A 19,206-nucleotide genomic window follows, 5' to 3' on the forward strand; every position below is an offset into this window, starting at 1 on the left:
TTTGCTGTGTAGTAGAACTGAGACATTAGTCATTATAAAAATTTATTTGAAATAATATTAGAATTCTCAAACAGAAAAACATTAAACATAAATATATAAAATATAAGAATTTACAGAGAGACAGGAATAAAAAGGACCAGCTGCTCTCCAGAGCAGGAACAAGGCTGAGGAGGAAATGCTCCATTGGAGACTGGTGTGGACTCTTCAGGGACACCAGGATGGCCAGCTCCACCGCCGATGGACCGTCCTGGGACCCGTCCCTCATCTGCCTCGGAGCCGTCCTCCCCTGTGGGCCTGTAAAACAGCACAAAACACAAAGAAATGAGAAGGCTGCTACCAGATTTTAATTTCAACATTGAAAAAAACAAACAAACCAATAACAGGATATAATCAGATTGGTTGTAGATATTTAGTAAAGGTGATCACAAGGGAACCCACCGACTAAAAAGGTATCAGTGCTTGCTGTACATACCTGTGGGTGCAGCAGCAGGAGCTCAGGGACTGGGCAGCCAGGAGAAGCAACAGGGGATGCTCTGCTGCAGAATCAGTTGGTTCTATCAATACAGTATTAAATGTTAACAGGTTGAAAATAATAATCGTAGAGTAGACAGTGGTCCCTCATTTATTGCAGCAGGGGTTCTCAGAATAACTAGCCCCTGGCCACGCACTTTATACACTGTTTTCCACACACACACATGAACATTACTCACAGTTCTCACAATTGATTCTCAAAGTGCAAACCTTTGTGGATTGCAAAACGTAAAAGTATTATTATGCCGCCGTTTGTCTTCATCTGCCCGCCACTTTCGTGCGCCTTTTTCCCTCGCGGTGCAGGTGTGTATTTCCGAATGAGGCTCATAGTTATGGGTGTTTTTGTGCTGTTTTTTCTATTGGACGTGATGGTTATCAAAACCAAACATGATAAATTTGGCAAGCGCAGGAGACACGACACGGAGCAGATTTGTCAATCAGGCTGCAGAATGCAATGCTGTCCGGTGCAAAAAAAAGAAAATGAAAAGAAAAAAAAAGAGGCAGTGACGGATGAACAGCGGGACCACTGTGTGCTGTTTATTAATAAACAATAAAATATATTCTTAAATGACAACATGCCTAAAAGCAGAACGGTATTTGTACGTCAGTGGGAAAATAGCGGTGGCTTGCTAGCTTTTGTGCGGCTTCCCCGGGTCAGTGAAAACTTTAGAGAAAACTTAAGAAAAATGAATGAACTTACCAGGTTGCCCGATCTCTTTACATATCTTCCTACAAGCTCGGTCCTTTATATTCCTGTCTCGGTCCAGAAAGCAGCTGGTGTCGTACAGCTACGGGTTGTTTGCTACGGCACTGATTAGCCTTCCTTCTATTGAAGAATAAAGGGCTTTGGCTGGATCTGCCCCTTTGAACTAGGTAACAGCCACGTCACCAGGCTCCTGATTGGTTGTCGCGGCGCGATTTGACGCTGGAGTTCAGATTTTTCCAACTCGAGCGGGGGGACGCGAAACGCGTGTATGCACAAAATGCAACACATAAACTCACGCGCGTGGTTTTTTTCGCGAGTCAAACGCCTGAAACGCGCTACACTCACGCGCGTTTCAGGCGTTTTGGCGTTTTCGCGACGCAAATCTGCTTCCGAATTTTCGCGGGAGCCGCAATCGCGGGTCAGCGCGCCTTTCCATTGACTTTACATGTAAGCCTGACGCTCTGCCTGCCTCTATCGCGTTCGGTGTGAATGTTGTTGTCGCATTTCAGGAGGACGCTGCTAAAATAGTTACACAATTACACAGTGAATTCGCATTTATTATTTACAAAATATCACAGTTTTTGTCTTGGTTGTATCATTTTTTGTTGTTTTTATCCGCGACACCTTAATGACCGGTCCGTGAAAATACTGTCGGACATTAGACCGGTCCGTGGCGCAAAAAAGGTTGGGGACCGCTGCTTTAAACTGTTGTAAATGACCCGTCGTCCTATAATCTGTGGAACATACGAAATCACCTTTTGGGACAATGGCATCAACACCAAAAATAGCTGGCTGTGTTTACAGCACGGCACCAGGATTTCTAACAACTGATTCAGTTCACCCGAAGAAAAACATTAAAGAAGCATAATTACTTAGAAAAGAAGAAGAAGAAGCCACATTTAACGCAAAGGAGGAAAAGGGAGGAGAGATTGTGAACAATGTGTGAGCCAAGTTTGTTCCAGTTTCGAAGTGCTGTTTCTAGATGACAAACTAATCTTAAGGAAGTGTTGCTCACACTTCTCCTTTTCAGTCAGCCTCAATAATCTAGTGGAGATGTACGCGATTCCTAAAAATCGGTGTGAAACGTGGATGTGTGAAAAAGTTTTGCACATGAGATCTTGCTGAAACACAGTAAAGTCGAAATAAAATCCAGGAGCAGATAACTCAACTAAAATAATGGAAATAGGTGACATATGCACATTTAAGCAGGTAACAAAAGGCACAAAACCAGCCGGACACCAGGCAGATACATAGATGATACTATAATAATAAGATAATACTAAAAGAAAAAAGCTGACAATACCAAATACTTGAAAAACAATACGGGATGTGACTCACTGCATTATGTTGAACTATTGGCTGATTTTTTAGCTTTGTGTTTTCCTTTATGTAACAGGTTTTTCATCATAAATTGATGCAGAAAACACATTTGATGGAGGACCTCTGCAGACCAGAGAAATTAAACTGACACCTACCACCAGGGATAAAGCTTTTGTGCTGTGGATGTGGAAAGGACCCAAATGCAGACTTCTAATCAGGCAAAGTTAGTGTCACTACAGACAGGAGGACACAATCATCAATTCCCCAGGATTTACTTTCAAAGGTTTTAAGTTAAAAAAAAAAAACATTTTAAAGCAACACTGTCACCCTTGACATCACAAAAAGTATTTTTCAAAAATAAAACTTTAATTATTTAATTTTTTTAAATTCCGTCATTAATCAGAGTCTCATTGGGTGAAAATATATTTGTTGAGAGGAATTAGAGCAATAAGCATTTATAAAAACATCAGATGATGGAAATAGAACAACAGTATAAATCGAGTATGAATAAACGGCTGCAAACATCATCCGCACAAAATCCAAGAGGAATCTACAGATTTCTGTAGACTGAGGTGTTTAAGGTTTATTTGAAAGGTTCAGATTACCTGAACAGTTCTGCCACGGTTACTGGACACTGTCTGTAGTTTTTAGATTTAAATGAAAGGTGTAAGGCAACTAGAGGTAGAGCTTTCTAAAGAAATAAAGTGAGTGCTTCTAGAATTAGACATTAAAACTGTCACAGAAAATGTGCTAAAATGTAAATGTTTCAATGTTTTTCTTGTTTTGTTTCTATATTTCTGTATTTCATTATGTTACATGTCTGCATTAAAGTAAAATTTCAAAGTCAAGATAGCTGAATTTTACTGACATAATTTAAATGGAACTCTCAGTTCACACACTGTAAATGCATTAGAGGATGTAAAAAATAATATTAAAAGTTAATAGATAAACTATTAAAAACATCCAGCACAGAGTTAAATGGCACTACACAACTGTAACACACGCAGTAATAAATTACATTAAAGTAAAGCTACACAATCTTCAAAGAGGACCACTTTTGTGAATATCAGTCTTTACTTTGGACATATCCTGACCTTAAATGCAGCACACGCACACACATATGCAGCCAGGGGAAGTATCTGTCTATATCTGTTGTGTTTTTTTGTGTACATTAGTGTGTCAAAAGGTCACATAATAGATGCAGAGGAAACTGGTCATAATAATGAGATAAAGTGATCCAACTGGACGGAATGAAGCAGCACTGAAGGTGAAATAAGTCCTCCATGAAACGTCTGAGCCTGAAAAATATGAAAAATAATTAGTTTTTTTTAAACCTATAATGTTATTTGCCTAGCTATATATTTATTAATACATATATTTGCTTTTATTTTCTGGTAGATTTGATTTAAATTGAAGAAATATTCCTCTGACTTAGTGTTACACCTCCATAAATAAAAGATAGGCCAAAGGATGAATTTTAGTCCTTTAGTACAAATGTGTTTGGTATCAGGTCAATGTAAAAGTATATAGACTACCTGATATAGTTGCCTCAGAAAGAGACATCACCAAGTTGTTTTCAATCCTGAAGCTGTAGGTGTCACTGACTTGGACCGACAGCAGTGTGCTGAAGATGCTGAATATCCCCTCAGAGTTTTCTGTGAAAGTGGAGCTTCCATTCAGGATGTTCTCAGTTTGGTTTAACCATGAAACGCTTGGCTTAGGGAACCAACTGACTGCCTCAGCAGACAGGGTGCCATTTGAGAAGGTGAAAGTGGGCGCTGAAAAAGCTGATGTAATAAAAGAGGGAAGAAAAAAAATCTTGAATTAATATTGCAATCAAGAGTGAAGCTTCACTCAGTACTCACATTACTCAGAACAGCACGTTGGTTAAAATTCCCAGCATTACAAAAACTAGAAATACCCTTATACCATCTTATTCCAATGTGTTGCAAACCATGCTGCTAATGAATGCCAATAAAGAATGTTTAGATAAACACACAATTAATCTTGAAGAGTGAGTCATCCTACCTGCTGTTCTGAGTTGAATGCTGACCTCTCCTCCACCTTTAGAGGAGCTGATGCTGCATGTGTACTTCCCCTCATCACTGCGTCTCACATTCCTCAGCAGCAGAGAGGCATTGCCTGTGACTACAGCCTGAGGGAAGAGCTGAGTTCTCCCACTGAACTGTGACGCCTGATTCGTCAGATCCGGAGCTCCATTCTGATAAAAGTAAACCAGGCCGTTCAGGTCCGTCTTCTTCCAGGTCACTGTCACTTTGTCTTGGGAAGTTTGTGTGTCAAGATAGCAGCTGAGCAGCTGATCCTCACCAAGGTTGGCGACAGGCTTTGTACTGCTGCTTATCACATTGGACTGGGGCTCTGTGGGATGTGGACATTTTATACACATATTATAGACTAGCACATTTGAATCAGTTCCAATTTGTTGACAACTTAATAACCGATTTAAATGATATTTAGTGAAAGTGTTGTTTGCTTTTGGCAGTTATAAAACTTTTAGCAGGAAGATTTTAAGGACAAGTTCACATTTTTCACATTCACATATCCTGAGAGAGAGAGAGATAGAGACTGTGATTTCAAGAGATAGTTCAAGCAAAGCTATGACTATTTAGGGGTCTGAGTTAGTAAAGGTGATTAAATTCTAAAGACACAGATAGATAGACTGTATATAAAAGATGCTTCTAGCATACAGGTCTGAAAAACAAAGCCAGGGTGGAAATGTCCTATACCTGTCTTCTTTCTACTGACCAGCAGAGGGCAACCATTGTAGCTGTCAGGAAAAGAAATCTACTTCTCACTTGATTTATAACCTCAGTAAATATTTTCCTAATGCCTTTATGGTCTCAGTCAGTAGTATTATGACTTTATCATGTTTAGCTTGGAAATTATCGTGCCATTTATAAAAATAACCCACTCAAAGTGCGGTATGCTTTTTACTCTGTGACTGATGACTCACTACTGTATGAGCATGGCGTGTCCTTTGGTTCACAATCAGATCTTTTTTGGCATTCAGTTAAATTAAAAAAAGAAGTCCTTTTTTCAGGTAATAACATTGCACATATTTAATAAATTTGTAACTTAATAAAACTAACATGCCAATTAATCTAGCTTGAATGCTAGCTAGATATCAGCTTCACACATTCTTCTAAAATATAGTCACGCCCACTTTCAAGACATCAACAAGATGATGGCCAAAATACCAATTTCACAGGTTCATATAGGACAGGATTCCACAGTAAAAACTCAGGCGCACCATGGTTATGAATGAAACTATCAAATGATATTTAAAGTCAATATTCCCTTAATACCATGTTAAACCAGCACCAGTCGAGCATACCTAAACACACATAAACATTTTCTCAAGGAAATGAAACATGAATATAGAGTATATGTGTTACTTGGCTATCAACATTATTTCTGTCAAGTGGAAAGTCAGCCTCACAAATATTTAGAGATCATCACACGTGCAGATACAAATGAATATTCACAGTTAAACACTCGATGCTGTGCTGTGCCGTGTTGCCGTCCACATGGATTAACTGTATTTTAGTTTAGACAAACACAGCACGTGGTGAGCACACCCATGTATCACCCCAGGCCTCACCGAGCCATCACTAATGACAAGAGGATCCAAACAGATCTGTGGGTCTTACTTGAGAAGGCCAGAGAGAAGAAGAGGATGATGAAGAAACTAAGTATGACGATGATGACGAGCATGCTGTACAAAAAGAAAAACACAAGTGCAATTGTAACAAAACACATAGTATTAGTTTTTAAAGATTAGTTTCATAGCAGTTCTTCAAATAGCTTCTATTATTCTTCCTGGAACTGTAGGGTTTGGGCTCCATGCGTTGTGTCTTTTGGGTCTCGTGATGATCAGGACAAAAAACCCCATTGCAATAAGAAAGCTGGAGATTGTTTTCAATTCTTCTGTAAGTGTTTTCTTTGTGGTTCAAAAATGTTAATATTTTGTCCTGACAGAAATTTAAAGGAGAAATTTCTCTTTGACAGACTGTCAGCAACTTTTATTTTGTTAGGGATCACATATTTAAACTAGTTGTGAAGCATAAGTTTAATCTTTAATAACATGTTGTTGTATTATAATCTGAAACTTTAGAAGTAATCAGCAACTACAGCTGTCAAATAACATCAAAAGTGAGATGTTTTCTTTCTCTACTGATGCAGTAAAAGCAAACATACTCGGTTACCACTGGAGACACCTAAATATTTTCAAAGTTGAATGACAACACTAAATATTCCTCATGGTCGCACCTGTAGAAGATGATTTGTCCGAGCGTGGCCATGGCTCCTGATGAAATCTCTTGAGACCAAGAAAAAAGGCAATTATTTATTCTTTATCCACTTTTTTATCCAAGTAATATATTTCTGCTGCTGTCTGTCAGCAGCCTGCACAGAACTGTCTGCTCAGCCTCTCTCAGAGCACTTAGAAAATACAATACAACACCATAAGTAAATATTACTTTTAAGGTGTGTTCTTCATTTTGGTTGACAGGTCATCATCCAGCTCGTTTATCTTATCAAAATAAAAGTTCATGTGACTGATTTACAAGAGAAAGAGATTATTTTTGTGATGTTAGTTAAGCTTTTACAAAGTGAAGGGATTACATTCAGAAAAACATTTTCACAGTAGTTATGACATAGAATATGTTTTTCATGTATATATTTACAGCATGCAGTACCGACTGCTGCTGGTTTTATCACGGTAAAAGCATAATATGCATACAAGGAAAAAGAGTAGCACCCTGGGCTTGGCAAATTTACTCAAGGTGGACAAAATTTGATCTGTCGAGGAAAAAGAGAACATTCGTAACACTTGTTTATTTATGAAAAGGACAAAACATTGTTCACTAAAATAACAACAGAAAAAATAGATGATGAGAATCTCTGGTGATATTTTTGGCATTTCAAAACAGACGATTAGCCTTATTCATACTAATATCTGCTTGGACTGAACTACAGTAACGAAAGAAATGTGGCGTGCAACACTTGTGTGACAAGTGAAGACATTACAGAGTCCTCTTGACCACTGAGAAATTCTGCCAACCTCAAATGTGTACATCAAACTGAAACTTACGCACATGTATGTCACATCATATGATCTTATGAAACAAGAAACATTTTCTTTTTCAGTTTTTATTTTAGTTTTGCAAGAGATGTGAGCATGCAACTGTGAAATCTAGAGTTTTTAAACTGTTAAGCCATAAAACAAAATGAAAGGCTTAGTTTTTGCTTTGTAGCAAACAACAAACACATATATTCTTGGTGCAAGCATTTTGTAGTAGATAACTGCAACCAAAATCCTACTTTCTTGACAATCCTTGTTAACGATTAGCGTTAGAAAGGTGCGCATTATGTAAAATGTTATTTTGCTATAAAAATGAATGCTCAAAATGATCAAATTACACAAACATACATGAAATTATAGCACACAAGCCACAAACCCTTAAAGCAAATCTTTTTTTGCCCTTACCTCAGTTCTAACAAGCTTGAAAGCTAACAGTTAGTATGTCCACCTTTGTTCTTCAACACAGCCTCAACTTATGCAAGCATTCTTGTAATTTTCAGATGTCTTCAGGACTAGTGCTCCATGATTCTGGAAAGATAGTCAAAGCTCTTTATTGGAGGCACTTGGGAGGCCAATCAATGACTGATAGTGCTCCATTGGGAATTTTTCTATCTAGCTATGCTTTTACTGTATTGACAGTGTGTTTGGTATCACAGTCATGCTGAAAAATGAAGTCTTTTCCTACCAGGTGCTTTCTAGATGTTATTGTATTGTCATGCATGGTGTTACTTGGTGCATTTATTAGGCTGGACGACTGTGATTCATCATTGTCTAAAAGTTCTTTGAAAAGCATTCAGTTAGTCAAGAACGCTGCAGTGAAAGTACTGACAGGGACTTGAAAGAGAGAGCATAATTCTCCCTTCTCTTCACTGGCTCCTGCTTAATTCCAGAGTTGAATTTAAAATCCACATCCTTACATGCAAGGTCTTGAATAACCAGGACACTTGATTTCTTAAATAGTACTGTATTATTCCAAGCATTTTGCTCTCAGACTGTGAGCTTACTTGTGGTTTCTAGAGTTTTTAAAAGTAGAATGGGAGGCACAACCTTCAGCTTCCAGGCTCCTTTCCTGCGGAAAAAGATTCAGGTTGAATTCAGGAGACAGACACTCTCTCTACAGTTTAGATTAGGCTCAAAACTTTCCTTTTTGATAAAGCATATAGTTAGCGCTTGATCAAGTGACCCTAAATCCTCCCTTAGTTTCACTGCTATAGGCCAAGGTTTCCTAAAGGCTCTGAGGGCTTCTTCTTCACACCTCTCTTTTTGGTTTATACCTCTAAAAACTAAATTTAAACTGTGGTTCTCTCCCATGTGTATCCTTTGTCCTGTCTTTCTCTGCTTTTCTCTTCCCACCCAACTGGCCGTGGCTTTAAAAAGGGAGTTTTTCCTTCTTACCTTGGCAAAGTGCAAGGTGTATCTCTCACATCCTGTGTCAGGTATTTGCTGATTATTTTTCTATTTCTCTAGAACATGACTTTCAGATACTGTCCAGCTGCTGTAGATAGTTTTTTTTTAATACCTACCATTTCTTAGTTATAAGTTTTCATCATATTGCAAAAATACTGTTTTATGCCAGTTAAACTGCTTGTTTTATAGATTAAACTAAAAACATGTGAATAAATGTGTTTTTACAACAAGCTGCCAGTAACAAAGTGCCTTATGATACAATTTACAATTGCTGTTATGAGACAAGTTGTTGGTGTAGACACAACACATTCCTTAAGTTAGGTCATTTTTATTACTGGTCACAGTTAACCAACTTTAACCTGATATCTTATTAACCATATCACTATGTTGTTTGAATAACTTTACTGTGTATTTCCTGAAATTTCCCTCCGTGATGTTGTTCATTAGTGAATAGAATCTGTCTGGAAAACCCTAAAAATGTATTTGAGAAGTGAAAACCAAGATTTGCATCATTCTGAAAGTACTTAAAACAGCCTCATTGTGGTAAACCATGGGCACATAATGTATTTAAAGGCAATATAATGGTACTATATGCTTTATGCTTCAGAATTATTTTTCATTTTCACTCAGCCATTGGAGGAGGAACATTTCAAAAATCTAACTTACTAACTTAAGACATCCGATACTAATTTCATCCAGGATGGCATTTCCGGAGTTTACTTACAAACTTCTTCAAGTAATCAGAAATTCTGTGGGTGTTTTGGTGCTCATAGTCATCTTCTACATCCTTCAGTACATTTTTAACATGCATTTTTTATGCTCGTGTGAACCGGGCCTGCATCCAAATGGTGTACTGTACATGGCTCTGCCGCCTTTGATCCTCGCCTTTATTGTCATCATTGTTGAACCTTTTCACCAAAGAAAGATTTTTTACTGGTGTCACTCTCTCTCGAGATGTGCTATGTGTGTTGGCAGCTATGTCTATAAGGTTTTCATTAAGTGGATCAGTTTGGCGGCTGTATGGATATCTGCTGTTCTTTTTGATGGAGACTGGTTCGTTTGCCTAAAGACAAACTTCAACAAGAACCAGACTGGAATTCCATGCAAACAAAATCTGACCTATGAGGAGCAACGGATTATAGGAGACTATATGACTCAATCACTTGTAAGTAACAACACACAACAATCATGCAACATCAATTTGACTAACATCATTTTTAAACTAAAATTCACATGTTAAAAAATGTAAGACAATGAAATTTTGTTACATTTAAAAGCATTTTAGTTCTACCTCCATGTAAGGAAAGTATCACAATGTTTTACTTAGTGTGCATCAAGTGGATGCTTGCGCAAAATTCAAAAGCTGTGTGTCTGACTGACAATAGAGAAAGAAAACATCCCTTTAACAACTGTCCATGCTCAAAAGACCTTTATGTACTGCCAGGTTATTGGAAGCTGAATGTTAAGAAAAGCAAAAAGAGTTGAAATAAACTTGAACTTGACTAAAAGAACAAACCTACATTTAAAACAAGTATGTGAATTGTTTTCAAACTGTATCTTTTTTTTCTTTTCCAGGATTATGGTCTTTTTCTCATCTGTGGTTTTTTATTTGTCTGGACGACCTGTGAAATTAAAAGACTGTCTTGCAGCTGTTTTAAAACAAGGCCACGCTGTCAGCCTTACTACAGTGTAGTATTTGAAGACCTTCTAGCAGAGGAAGTCAGTATTCACCTAAACGACAAACTAAAAAAAATGGCAACAGAAAAAGCAGAAAACATCTGTAAGCCCTACCTTGAAGCTATTAAGCTGTCAGGAAACAATGATGATAATGACGATGCAAACACTGCTGCTTCTGAAGCCTGGGAGAAAATTTCCATCCCTGGTTTCTACTTGATGGAAGATGAGGAACAATAAACAGCTGGAGACACTGTAGCAATATTTTAAACTGTCATTTGTTAGAACCTTTACATCTATAAAAGTCTGTATCTCATATGTACATTTCATGTGGACATTTTATTTAGTCAGTTATCTATTTACCTGTTAATTTAGAAGACGTTTTACAAACGAAAATCTGTGTTATAACCTTTTGATAAGTTTTTCCTATATATTTCCTAAATAATTTTACTTTCTTTCTACTTTCTTTGCAATAGTTTACTACACTAATTTTGAGAGAATATGACAAGAAAATTATACATATGATCGTTTTCTATTTATTTGTGTCAGAAAATATTGTTCAACATTAAGAAAACACATGGCAAGGAAAGAACAGTTCAAGCAATAAACTTAAATGTAAACAAAAATGGAATACATAGTATTTTTCACTGGAATTAAAATGTGCATCAACTGGCTCATGTCTGTGCAGCCCAATTTTACATTTTAAGTGTGTGTGTGTGTGTTGGGGGGGGGGGGGGGGGATGTGTGTGTATGTATCCATGATTGTTTATGTTAATAAGAGTGTGGGGAGTGAGTTGGAGGGCGGGGTGGGGTGGGCTGCTTTTAACCATGTAAAGCACTTTGTGCTACATTGCTGTATGAAAAGTGCTTTATAAATAAAGATTGATTGATTGATATGATTCTTTTGAGCATAATGTACTTAACATTGGTTTTTTGTTTTTGTTTTTAGATAAAAGGAACTACAATTCAGCCATGAAAAGTAGTCCAATAATAAAGGAGGTGTATTAAGAAATAATGTTCATGTTCCAATTAAACATAATTTTACTCTTGAGGACATTCCAGTCAGTGAGTATTCCTGCTGTCGTCTTTTCTGGATGAAACTTGCATGCAGAAGGAGAGCCTGGTATTGGCAGACTGGGACTGCAGAGGGCACTTTGCTGGAGATTCCACCATCGTGAATGTGACACTTACAAATGTAGGGTGACAATATGGAGATGTAATTGCATGGGGTCGCCACAAAATAATCACAATCAGAATCAGAATACTTTATTGATCCTTAGGGGATCCCTAGGGATTGGCTGCTGCAATGCTCCTGCACCTCAGATGAGGAAGATTCTGCAGTCATCATACACTACCAATCAAAATTTTGGACACACCCACTCATTTAATGTTTTTTTGGCTTTATTTTACATTGTAGATTCTCACTGAAGGCATCAAAACTAGAATTAGAATTTTTTCCATCCAGAACTGCCTTACTTCTTTGTTGCATAGATTTAAAAATGTGCTGGAAACTTTCCTCAGAGATTTGTGGATAACAACACAGTATGTGTTTATGTGTGCTTCACGGGTACAGGTTTAGTATGGTATTGATAGAATATTAACTTGTATATCATTTGATAGAGTTTCATCCACAAGCACGTTTTTATTTATATGGCATGGTATTTTTTAAATGGCACTTTCCAAACTAAACATGATAAAGTCATAATACTACTGAATGAGACCATAAAGTCATTAGAAAAATATATACTGAGGTTTTAAATCAAGCGAGAAGTCGAGTTCTAGACAGCTACAAGGTTGCCCTCTGCTGGTCAGTAGAAAAAAAGACAGGTATATGACATTTCCACCCTGGCTTCCTTTTTAACCTGCATTGTGCAACTATCTTTTATATACAGTCTATCTGTTTTTATGTTTGGAATTTAACCTTTTTTTTCTTTCCTTTTTAACTAACTCTTAAATAGTCATAGCTTTTCATGAACTATGGCTTTTCTACTAGGAGTAAAGATTTTATTTCTTGAAATTACAGTGACTCTCTACCTCTACCTCTGGAGTTACTGTACAGCTCTTCTTCCATTTAAATCTACATAAATACAGACAGTGTCTAGTAACCATGGCATAACTGGTTTCAGGTACTCTGAACATTTCAAATAAACCTTTTTAATAAATATTCTTGATGAGATGGAACTGGCACTATGCCTTTCAAAAGCATGTAAACATATAGCTCAGTGCTAAGCCAGTTTCTCACAGATCCACCTCAGAGTAGCATCACATGAGCGGTCGTTCCAGTTTTCTTCTGTATCCTTGCCAGTTCTAATATGTGCACAGTCTTCTTCACCCCACTTTGGATCACCACCACCGTTATCAGGCTGCTCAGCCTCCCAGTACCTAACAGGTTTCAGAACAAGACAATGGTGACACTGTTAATCTCTAATATTAGAAGTCTTTCCATGATTCCCATTTTTGTACACATTTACATTTTTTTCTGTACTGAGCCTAAAAATGACAACTCCAGTAACACTGATATTTGTACTGCGCAAAACAAATCTTTGGTTTTTTGTGTGTGTAAGGCACCTCCTCTGCTTTATGGGTTTAGCAAATCTAAATGATTTAGTCTTAATGAACAGAGACATCGCAAGTCATTATTTAACCTCAAAGTTCTATGTATGGTGTATGATACAATAAAGGCTTTAAGTGGCATAAGTGGTAGTAATATGCTCACGTGTAGTATGGTGGTTTAGTTTGGTTAATGTCATTTTTGTTCTAGTGCACACGTGTCGAACTCCAGGCGTCGAGGGCCGGTGTCCTGCAGGTTTCAGATGTGTCCTTAATCCAACACAGCTGACTTAAATGGCTAAATTACCTCCTCAACATGTCTTGAAGCTCTCCAGAGGCCTGGTAACGAATGAATCGTTTGATTCAGGTGTGTTGACTCAGGGTGATATCTAAAACCTGCAGGACACCGGCCCTCGAGGCCTGGAGTTCGACAAGTGTATACTTTTTAAAGTTATTATTAAATTTTTTTTTGACAGTGATTTTAAGGTTTAGTCTAGAACAGTTTAGAGTGGCAAAAACACTGGCCTGTTCACCATGTATGCTTGCTGGTATGTGTCAAAATACTGTCAAGAATTCCAGGATCAAATATAAATATTTTGGGATTCCTGTCTATCGCTTGTCTGTTGTGGTTCATCTGCGTATGCCATGGTACGTTTTTTCATTGGTATGTTTTAACTCAGATGCAGTTCTTGGCCTGCTTGAATGCCGCCCCATTAAAATATATCAAGTCTCTCCCATAAAGGGACAGAAGATCATGCTATTTGCCTTTATCATGTAAATTACTGCCACCTTGTGGCAACAGTTGAGTATTGTCTGTGGAAACAGCAATGAGAATCCATTTAAACTTTCTGTTGTCATGCGCATTTCAGCGTCCCATTATCAAAGCCTGGACCTCGATCAGCAGAATTTTGCGGTTATTTGCAAAAGCACACCATGGATAAATCCATGCTCTTTGATGCAAGACTGATGGAAGACCAGAGTAGAAGCCAAGCAGAACTGTGATGTTCATGATCTGTAGGTGATTATACACATGCACAGATCAGTGTAGCAAATAAAAAGTAAATGAGCAAACTGTAAAAGCAACCAACTGAGAACCGCATCTCTGGCAAACAGCTAATGTACAGAGGTAGTTTCAAAGTGTAAAGTTAATACGTAGAATACATGCGCGATAAAATGTGGGTGGGGCTTAAAAATCAAATGTGATTCTTGACAGATTCATTCTCTAAAACCATAAACACTTGTATGTGTGACAAATAAATACAGAACATTCTTTGCATGCTGAGCAGCCAGCATTGCTTGTGATATCTTATGATCTGCACAACAAGTAATGCAAACTACCTAATCCTTTTCTTTTGTTCAAAATGGGATACTCTTCAAATGCAAAAGTGATAAAAAAAGTGAAAAGAAACAGTGATATGTGGTGATTTGCATACTTTGTAAACATTTTTAAAGAAAAACAAACAACAACAAAAACAAACATTTTTTTTACATCAGTAAATTTCTACACAAATTATTTTTAAAATTTGATTTCTTTCTCATTTAATACATGGTAAAAATTATATTTAAGAAAGGGAAAAGAAAGGAATAAAATGAAGAAGGGCCTGTAACCTTAGAGTGAGAGAAGATCCATCAACCCATTTCCAGGTTCCCTCATTGCTCCCATCCATCAAACCAATCCAGCTCCATGTTTCTGACTTTGTTAACTTGGAGAGAAAAGTCTGTTTTTAATGATAAAAAAAAGATACAAATGATATTTTAAAAATTGAATCATTATTATAAAATCATTAAACAGAAAATTAAGCTATTATACATTAAATTACATTAGGGGTATTGTACCCCATTTTGACCTTGAGACTTAGACCACCATAGACCCCCACCTTCAGTCTTATGCACAGGGCTTGTTCATGTGCTACCATGATTAGAGCCTCCGTGCTGTCTTTCTATCCAACTTTGTCCAGCCACTGGTAGGATTTTTTGATATCAGCCACTTCTTCTATCTGCCCGTAGTACATACTGTCCTTCCATGATGTTCTTGCTCATCTTTTTTTCTCAGGTTTCTAATGCCTGAGGTATTCGCCAAGCACAAATTCATTGTGGCCAGCTTCCTGATATACCCATTTTTGTTGTTTCATTCTGGATGATGCTTCTGACAATCACTAATCCTTATCCTCCTTCCTTTAGCTTCACATAAAATGTCAGGGTGCAGGACGTGGGGTGAAACCCTCCATACATGGTAAAGAGCTTTCTTGTCTTGATGTCAGGGACTTCTATCTTCTCCTTTGGCGAGCTGGTTATTCCAGTAGAGTATATGATGACTGGCAGGTTGTACGTGGTGATTCAGCAGATCTTGTTCTTGCCATTCAATTGACACCTTAGGACTTGACACTCTGCTGGTATTTGGTTGTGGCTTTTCTAGCGGCCTCTTCATGGTTGCCATTTGTATAATTCTAAGGTACTTCTAGCTGTCCTCAGTATCTCCAATGTAGCCTTCTGGCAGTGCAGTCTCCTCAGTTCTGACTAACTTCCTTCTCTTTCTCCAAAATCCTACTATTTGGCATCAACTCACCCCACCATGATGGAAGAAGATACATGCTGAGTATGACTCAATAAACACTAAAAACACCAGAAACTTTCCAGTTAAAAGCAAACAAACAAACCCACACACATGGCTTTCCATTCAGCTAAAACAATTTTAAGAATGTCATTCTTAAAGATCATTGGACGCAATTCGATCTGTAGTTACTGCGTTTATTTACTTACACATTATTATGATTATGGTCATATCATTAACTAAGCAGTCTGGTCAACTGTTAGGGAAGTACCTGCTCCTTGTTGCAGTCAATGACAACTAGATCTGCTCCTTTGTCTTTGCAGTCCTGTCTGGCTCTTGTCCATGAACCAGAGTCATTGGAGAGGAAATAACAAGAACTACTAAATATCCTCCATCCTGCTGGACAAGTTTTCTCTCTCTGTCTGGTTAAAATTAGTTCTTTCTTTAACTCAGTGATGCTTGAATTCAGCAGGTCTCTCTCTCTGGTCATGAACGACATCGCATTAATAGAGGCCTGGAGATGCTCAGTCAGGTTGTTTTTGAGAAAAGAGAAATGTGCAGCTTCACTGTGATCTGGAAATAAATACATTTACAAAATGACATATTTATGTTTATTATGTTAAGGACAAAACTAACAACTGAGTTGGTCAATACTGACAGGCTTTGTTACAACATATGTTACCTATGGCATTATTATTGTGCCTCTGTTCTATGAGTGCAGGTTAAAAAAAAATCAAAAAATATGCAAGTGCAAATGTTGCATTTTGAGGAGAAAATTATTTTGAGTGAAGAAACGTTTAATTGGAGCAAACAAAATTCATTGCTGCGTGCAAGAAATGTATTTCAGTGTTTGCTATTATGCATACACACACACAATAACAGCCCCTCTTGCTCAGTTGCTGGCTGTTCTCAGTGTGACGTTCATGCTCACAACATCTCTGCTCGGTGCACGCTCAACTCTCTGTACACCATTCTAGGTGTACCAACCAACCAATCACTGACGTGGATGTGAAAATTCTGATAGGCTGTTACGGTCTCCAATCAGCTTGCTAGCTATTGCATTCCGGAAACATGGTCCAGAATGCTGCCAAATGCATTTTCGGTTAGTATGTTTAATTATTTCATTTTAAAATATATAATTTTTTAAGACCACTGTTGGTTTTAATCTAGTTTAAGCTACACTTTTCTTCGCTCAAAAATAATTTACTCCACAAAATGCAACATTTGCGCTTGCAAAGTTTTTTTTTTACGTGCAGTTAGAATAGAGGCACAAAAATGACACCATAGTTGCCACCTAAGAAAGATGGTGTCAGTTAATATTGGAATAACGGGGTGCCTGCAGCTTGGTCCTTTCAGCGACTGAAATTATTTGATGTGTACATGTGTACATTACATGTACACTGTTTAGAAATACATTTGGCCAAACAATGTTTAATGCAGTGGCACTTTGGAGTCACTGGAATCCATTGACTTCCGTGTCTGTAAATAAAAACAGCTATTCTAACAGTGCCTATAATTTGTTATTTTCTCTCATACAATGACAATGAAGCTAGTGTAGAAGAACAATAAATATCTGTTGTTATTTTTATTTGTTTTGTATTCATGAACAGCCATTTTTTCTTATTATTTTCTAATTATATACAGTGATGTAATGACGTTATAAATAATTCGATGATAACTGATGACTGTGTTCTCATAGATGAGCGAACTAAACGAGCACTGAAGGCTTGGCATAAACTGCCCGTATGAATACGGAATACAGAATATAAAAATGAACTGAATAAAGCTAAATGTGAACAAAACTCACAGTGCAGACCAAGGCCAATGAGCCCAACCAACAGGGAAACACTCAGCAGCCCCAAAGTAAGAATAACAGCTTTGTGAAACTTCCCATCAGAGCTCTTTGGACCTGATAAGAAAAAAAAAGTCAGAGATGTCTTTCACATAATGCAACATATGCAACATATACTCAGTTACTGCGGTACAGTAAGTCTGGACTGGTTGTCCGTCTTAAGGCTCTGAGTTAGAATTACTAGAAACTAATTAAAGGAGACATCCTAACTGCCTACATCTAGATAATGATACCACTGTCTCTGATAACATACTCTGATTAAGCAACTCTGTTAGTCAAGTACAGTCAGTCACTCACCTTGTTGCCCTAAAGTAGCAGACCAAGAAATAAACGCCCTAAGCGACGGTCAGCTTGTGGGCTAGAGCAACCTCTTAGAAGCAATAAAAGCTGTAATAGCCATACACATATTTTAACCTTTACCGTTTAACAACACAATTCAGACTTTAAATGCAGGTAAGATATTCATTTAAATCACGAAAGCCAATTTCTATAAATCACCAAGACTAATCATAATAGATGAAATGGGATAACTGCCACTAAATACCACTATGGTCTCATAGTTCCTCCAAAGTCCATAATTCAACAAAAAATTAGCAGCAAAGAAAAGACTTGTGGCTCCAATTTTTAGATCACAGTTGTTTGGCCATAATTAACCGCCTGGAACACTCTGAAATATTATATTGCTGAGACCGCTCCAGAGACTCCAGTTTCACAACACTTACAACTTGTTTTTAACTATGTACATGGTTACCCCGCTGAGTTCCTATTCATCACATTACTTCAAGTCCTAGATGGATGAGGTTTGGGGGATTTCAGTCCTTTGACAATCTCCATCAAACTGGAAATTCTTACCTGTTTGAATTGTTGAAGAGCTTCTGTTGACTGACTTGCCATGTTGAACATTGACATAGATTTCCTCCATCTCTCCTGAGATAGTCAGCTTTCTTTTAGAGAGTCGGCTCTGCAGTACACGTTACTTGAAGCATAAATGAGGAAGTTTTTAGCTTAGTTCCTTCTTGTCTTTTACAGAAGTTTTATCGGAAGTCATTCTGTATGTGTTGAACCCAGAAGTGTCACTTCTAATAACATTTCTATAACACAGTTTAAGTTTGAAGGTTGAAGTTTCCTGGAATAGTCTGAATGACTAATGTTACATGAAAAGACAGATATACAACAAAATTCAAAACTCAGCAGAAGGTCTAGATCTTGTCCCTTGAAGTTGCTAATTACCCACTGTGTAGATCAGAAAAGTATAATGAAAGTGAGCAGGCAATCTGCATATACATTAATCTCACAAAGATGCACTGAAATCACCAATCAATCACATTCAAATTGGCCTTGTGTCCAATGAACTTCAATTCAATTCAATTCAAACTTTATTTTTATAGCACATTTAAAAGCAAGAGAGTTGACCTAAGTGCTTCACAATCAGTTAGGAACAAGAGAAGAAAATAGAGAAACAAATACAGATAAATGAGAGGACATTGTATTAACATTAAAAAACAGGTCTG

The 19,206-nt window shown here is 37.5% G+C and overlaps 3 protein-coding genes and 1 long non-coding RNA gene across 6 annotated transcripts; 1 reads left to right on the plus strand and 3 right to left on the minus strand.

Annotated features, from left to right (window-relative positions):
- Positions 1–29: 29 nt before the first annotated feature.
- LOC146690298 (uncharacterized) lies at positions 30–1,615 on the minus strand. 2 transcript variants are annotated; one of them, XR_014915765.1, is made up of 3 exons: positions 1,232–1,615; positions 473–554; positions 30–294 (listed from the first exon to the last, which is right to left on the minus strand). It is a non-coding gene; the product is annotated as an uncharacterized LOC146690298 (long non-coding RNA). The 2 variants fall into 2 exon arrangements; XR_014915764.1 differs by lacking the exon at positions 1,232–1,615 and having other exon boundaries at positions 473–686.
- A 1,337-nt stretch (positions 1,616–2,952) lies between these two features.
- Positions 2,953–6,991, minus strand: vtcn1 (V-set domain containing T cell activation inhibitor 1). Of its 2 annotated transcripts, XM_085434951.1 has the most exons (5): positions 6,848–6,991; positions 6,229–6,293; positions 4,586–4,936; positions 4,093–4,344; positions 2,953–3,855 (listed from the first exon to the last, which is right to left on the minus strand). In XM_085434951.1, the coding sequence occupies exons 1-5, from the start codon at positions 6,877–6,879 to the stop codon at positions 3,737–3,739; spliced, it is 819 nt and encodes a 272-aa protein (XP_085291077.1). In that variant the 5' UTR covers positions 6,880–6,991; the 3' UTR covers positions 2,953–3,736. The 2 variants fall into 2 exon arrangements, with proteins under 2 accessions (XP_085291077.1, XP_085291076.1); XM_085434950.1 differs by lacking the exon at positions 6,848–6,991 and having other exon boundaries at positions 6,229–6,482.
- Positions 6,992–9,712: 2,721 nt separating this feature from the next.
- LOC146690300 (uncharacterized) lies at positions 9,713–11,027 on the plus strand. The gene is made up of 2 exons (XM_085434883.1): positions 9,713–10,233; positions 10,644–11,027. Exons 1-2 carry the CDS (start codon positions 9,769–9,771, stop codon positions 10,980–10,982), a joined length of 804 nt encoding a protein of 267 aa, XP_085291009.1. The 5' UTR covers positions 9,713–9,768; the 3' UTR covers positions 10,983–11,027.
- A 965-nt stretch (positions 11,028–11,992) lies between these two features.
- Positions 11,993–18,651, minus strand: LOC146690301 (CD209 antigen-like protein C). The gene is made up of 5 exons (XM_085434909.1): positions 18,548–18,651; positions 17,651–17,752; positions 16,115–16,416; positions 14,901–15,010; positions 11,993–13,124 (listed from the first exon to the last, which is right to left on the minus strand). The coding sequence occupies exons 1-5, from the start codon at positions 18,615–18,617 to the stop codon at positions 12,968–12,970; spliced, it is 741 nt and encodes a 246-aa protein (XP_085291035.1). The 5' UTR covers positions 18,618–18,651; the 3' UTR covers positions 11,993–12,967.
- Positions 18,652–19,206: the final 555 nt, after the last annotated feature.

This window comes from Copadichromis virginalis, linkage group LG16 (assembly GCF_057382275.1).
Source record: "Copadichromis virginalis isolate Kocher_CV1m ecotype Utaka linkage group LG16, C_Virginalis_male_GT1.1, whole genome shotgun sequence".
Classification (NCBI taxonomy): Eukaryota; Metazoa; Chordata; class Actinopteri; order Cichliformes; family Cichlidae; genus Copadichromis; species Copadichromis virginalis.

What these genes read in the sequence shown, in the direction of transcription:
- vtcn1 (XM_085434950.1), bottom strand. Translation starts at nt 6,337, where the DNA reads ATGTGTTTTGTTACAATTGCACTTGTGTTTTTCTTTTTGTACAGCATG. An exon ending in CTTCTCTCTGGCCTTCTCAA is followed by an intron (nt 4,937 to 6,228) that starts GTAAGACCCACA and finishes CACATCCCACAG; the next exon opens with AGCCCCAGTCCAATGTGATA. An exon ending in CATTCAACTCAGAACAGCAG is followed by an intron (nt 4,345 to 4,585) that starts GTAGGATGACTC and finishes TTATTACATCAG; the next exon opens with CTTTTTCAGCGCCCACTTTC.
- LOC146690300 (XM_085434883.1), top strand. Translation starts at nt 9,769, where the DNA reads ATGGCATTTCCGGAGTTTACTTACAAACTTCTTCAAGTAATCAGAAAT. An exon ending in ACTATATGACTCAATCACTT is followed by an intron (nt 10,234 to 10,643) that starts GTAAGTAACAAC and finishes TTTCTTTTCCAG; the next exon opens with GATTATGGTCTTTTTCTCAT.
- LOC146690301 (XM_085434909.1), bottom strand. Translation starts at nt 18,617, where the DNA reads ATGGAGGAAATCTATGTCAATGTTCAACATGGCAAGTCAGTCAACAGA. An exon ending in CTCTTCAACAATTCAAACAG is followed by an intron (nt 17,753 to 18,547) that starts GTAAGAATTTCC and finishes TTTTCTTATCAG; the next exon opens with GTCCAAAGAGCTCTGATGGG. An exon ending in GGATCTTCTCTCACTCTAAG is followed by an intron (nt 13,125 to 14,900) that starts GTTACAGGCCCT and finishes GAAACCTGTTAG; the next exon opens with GTACTGGGAGGCTGAGCAGC.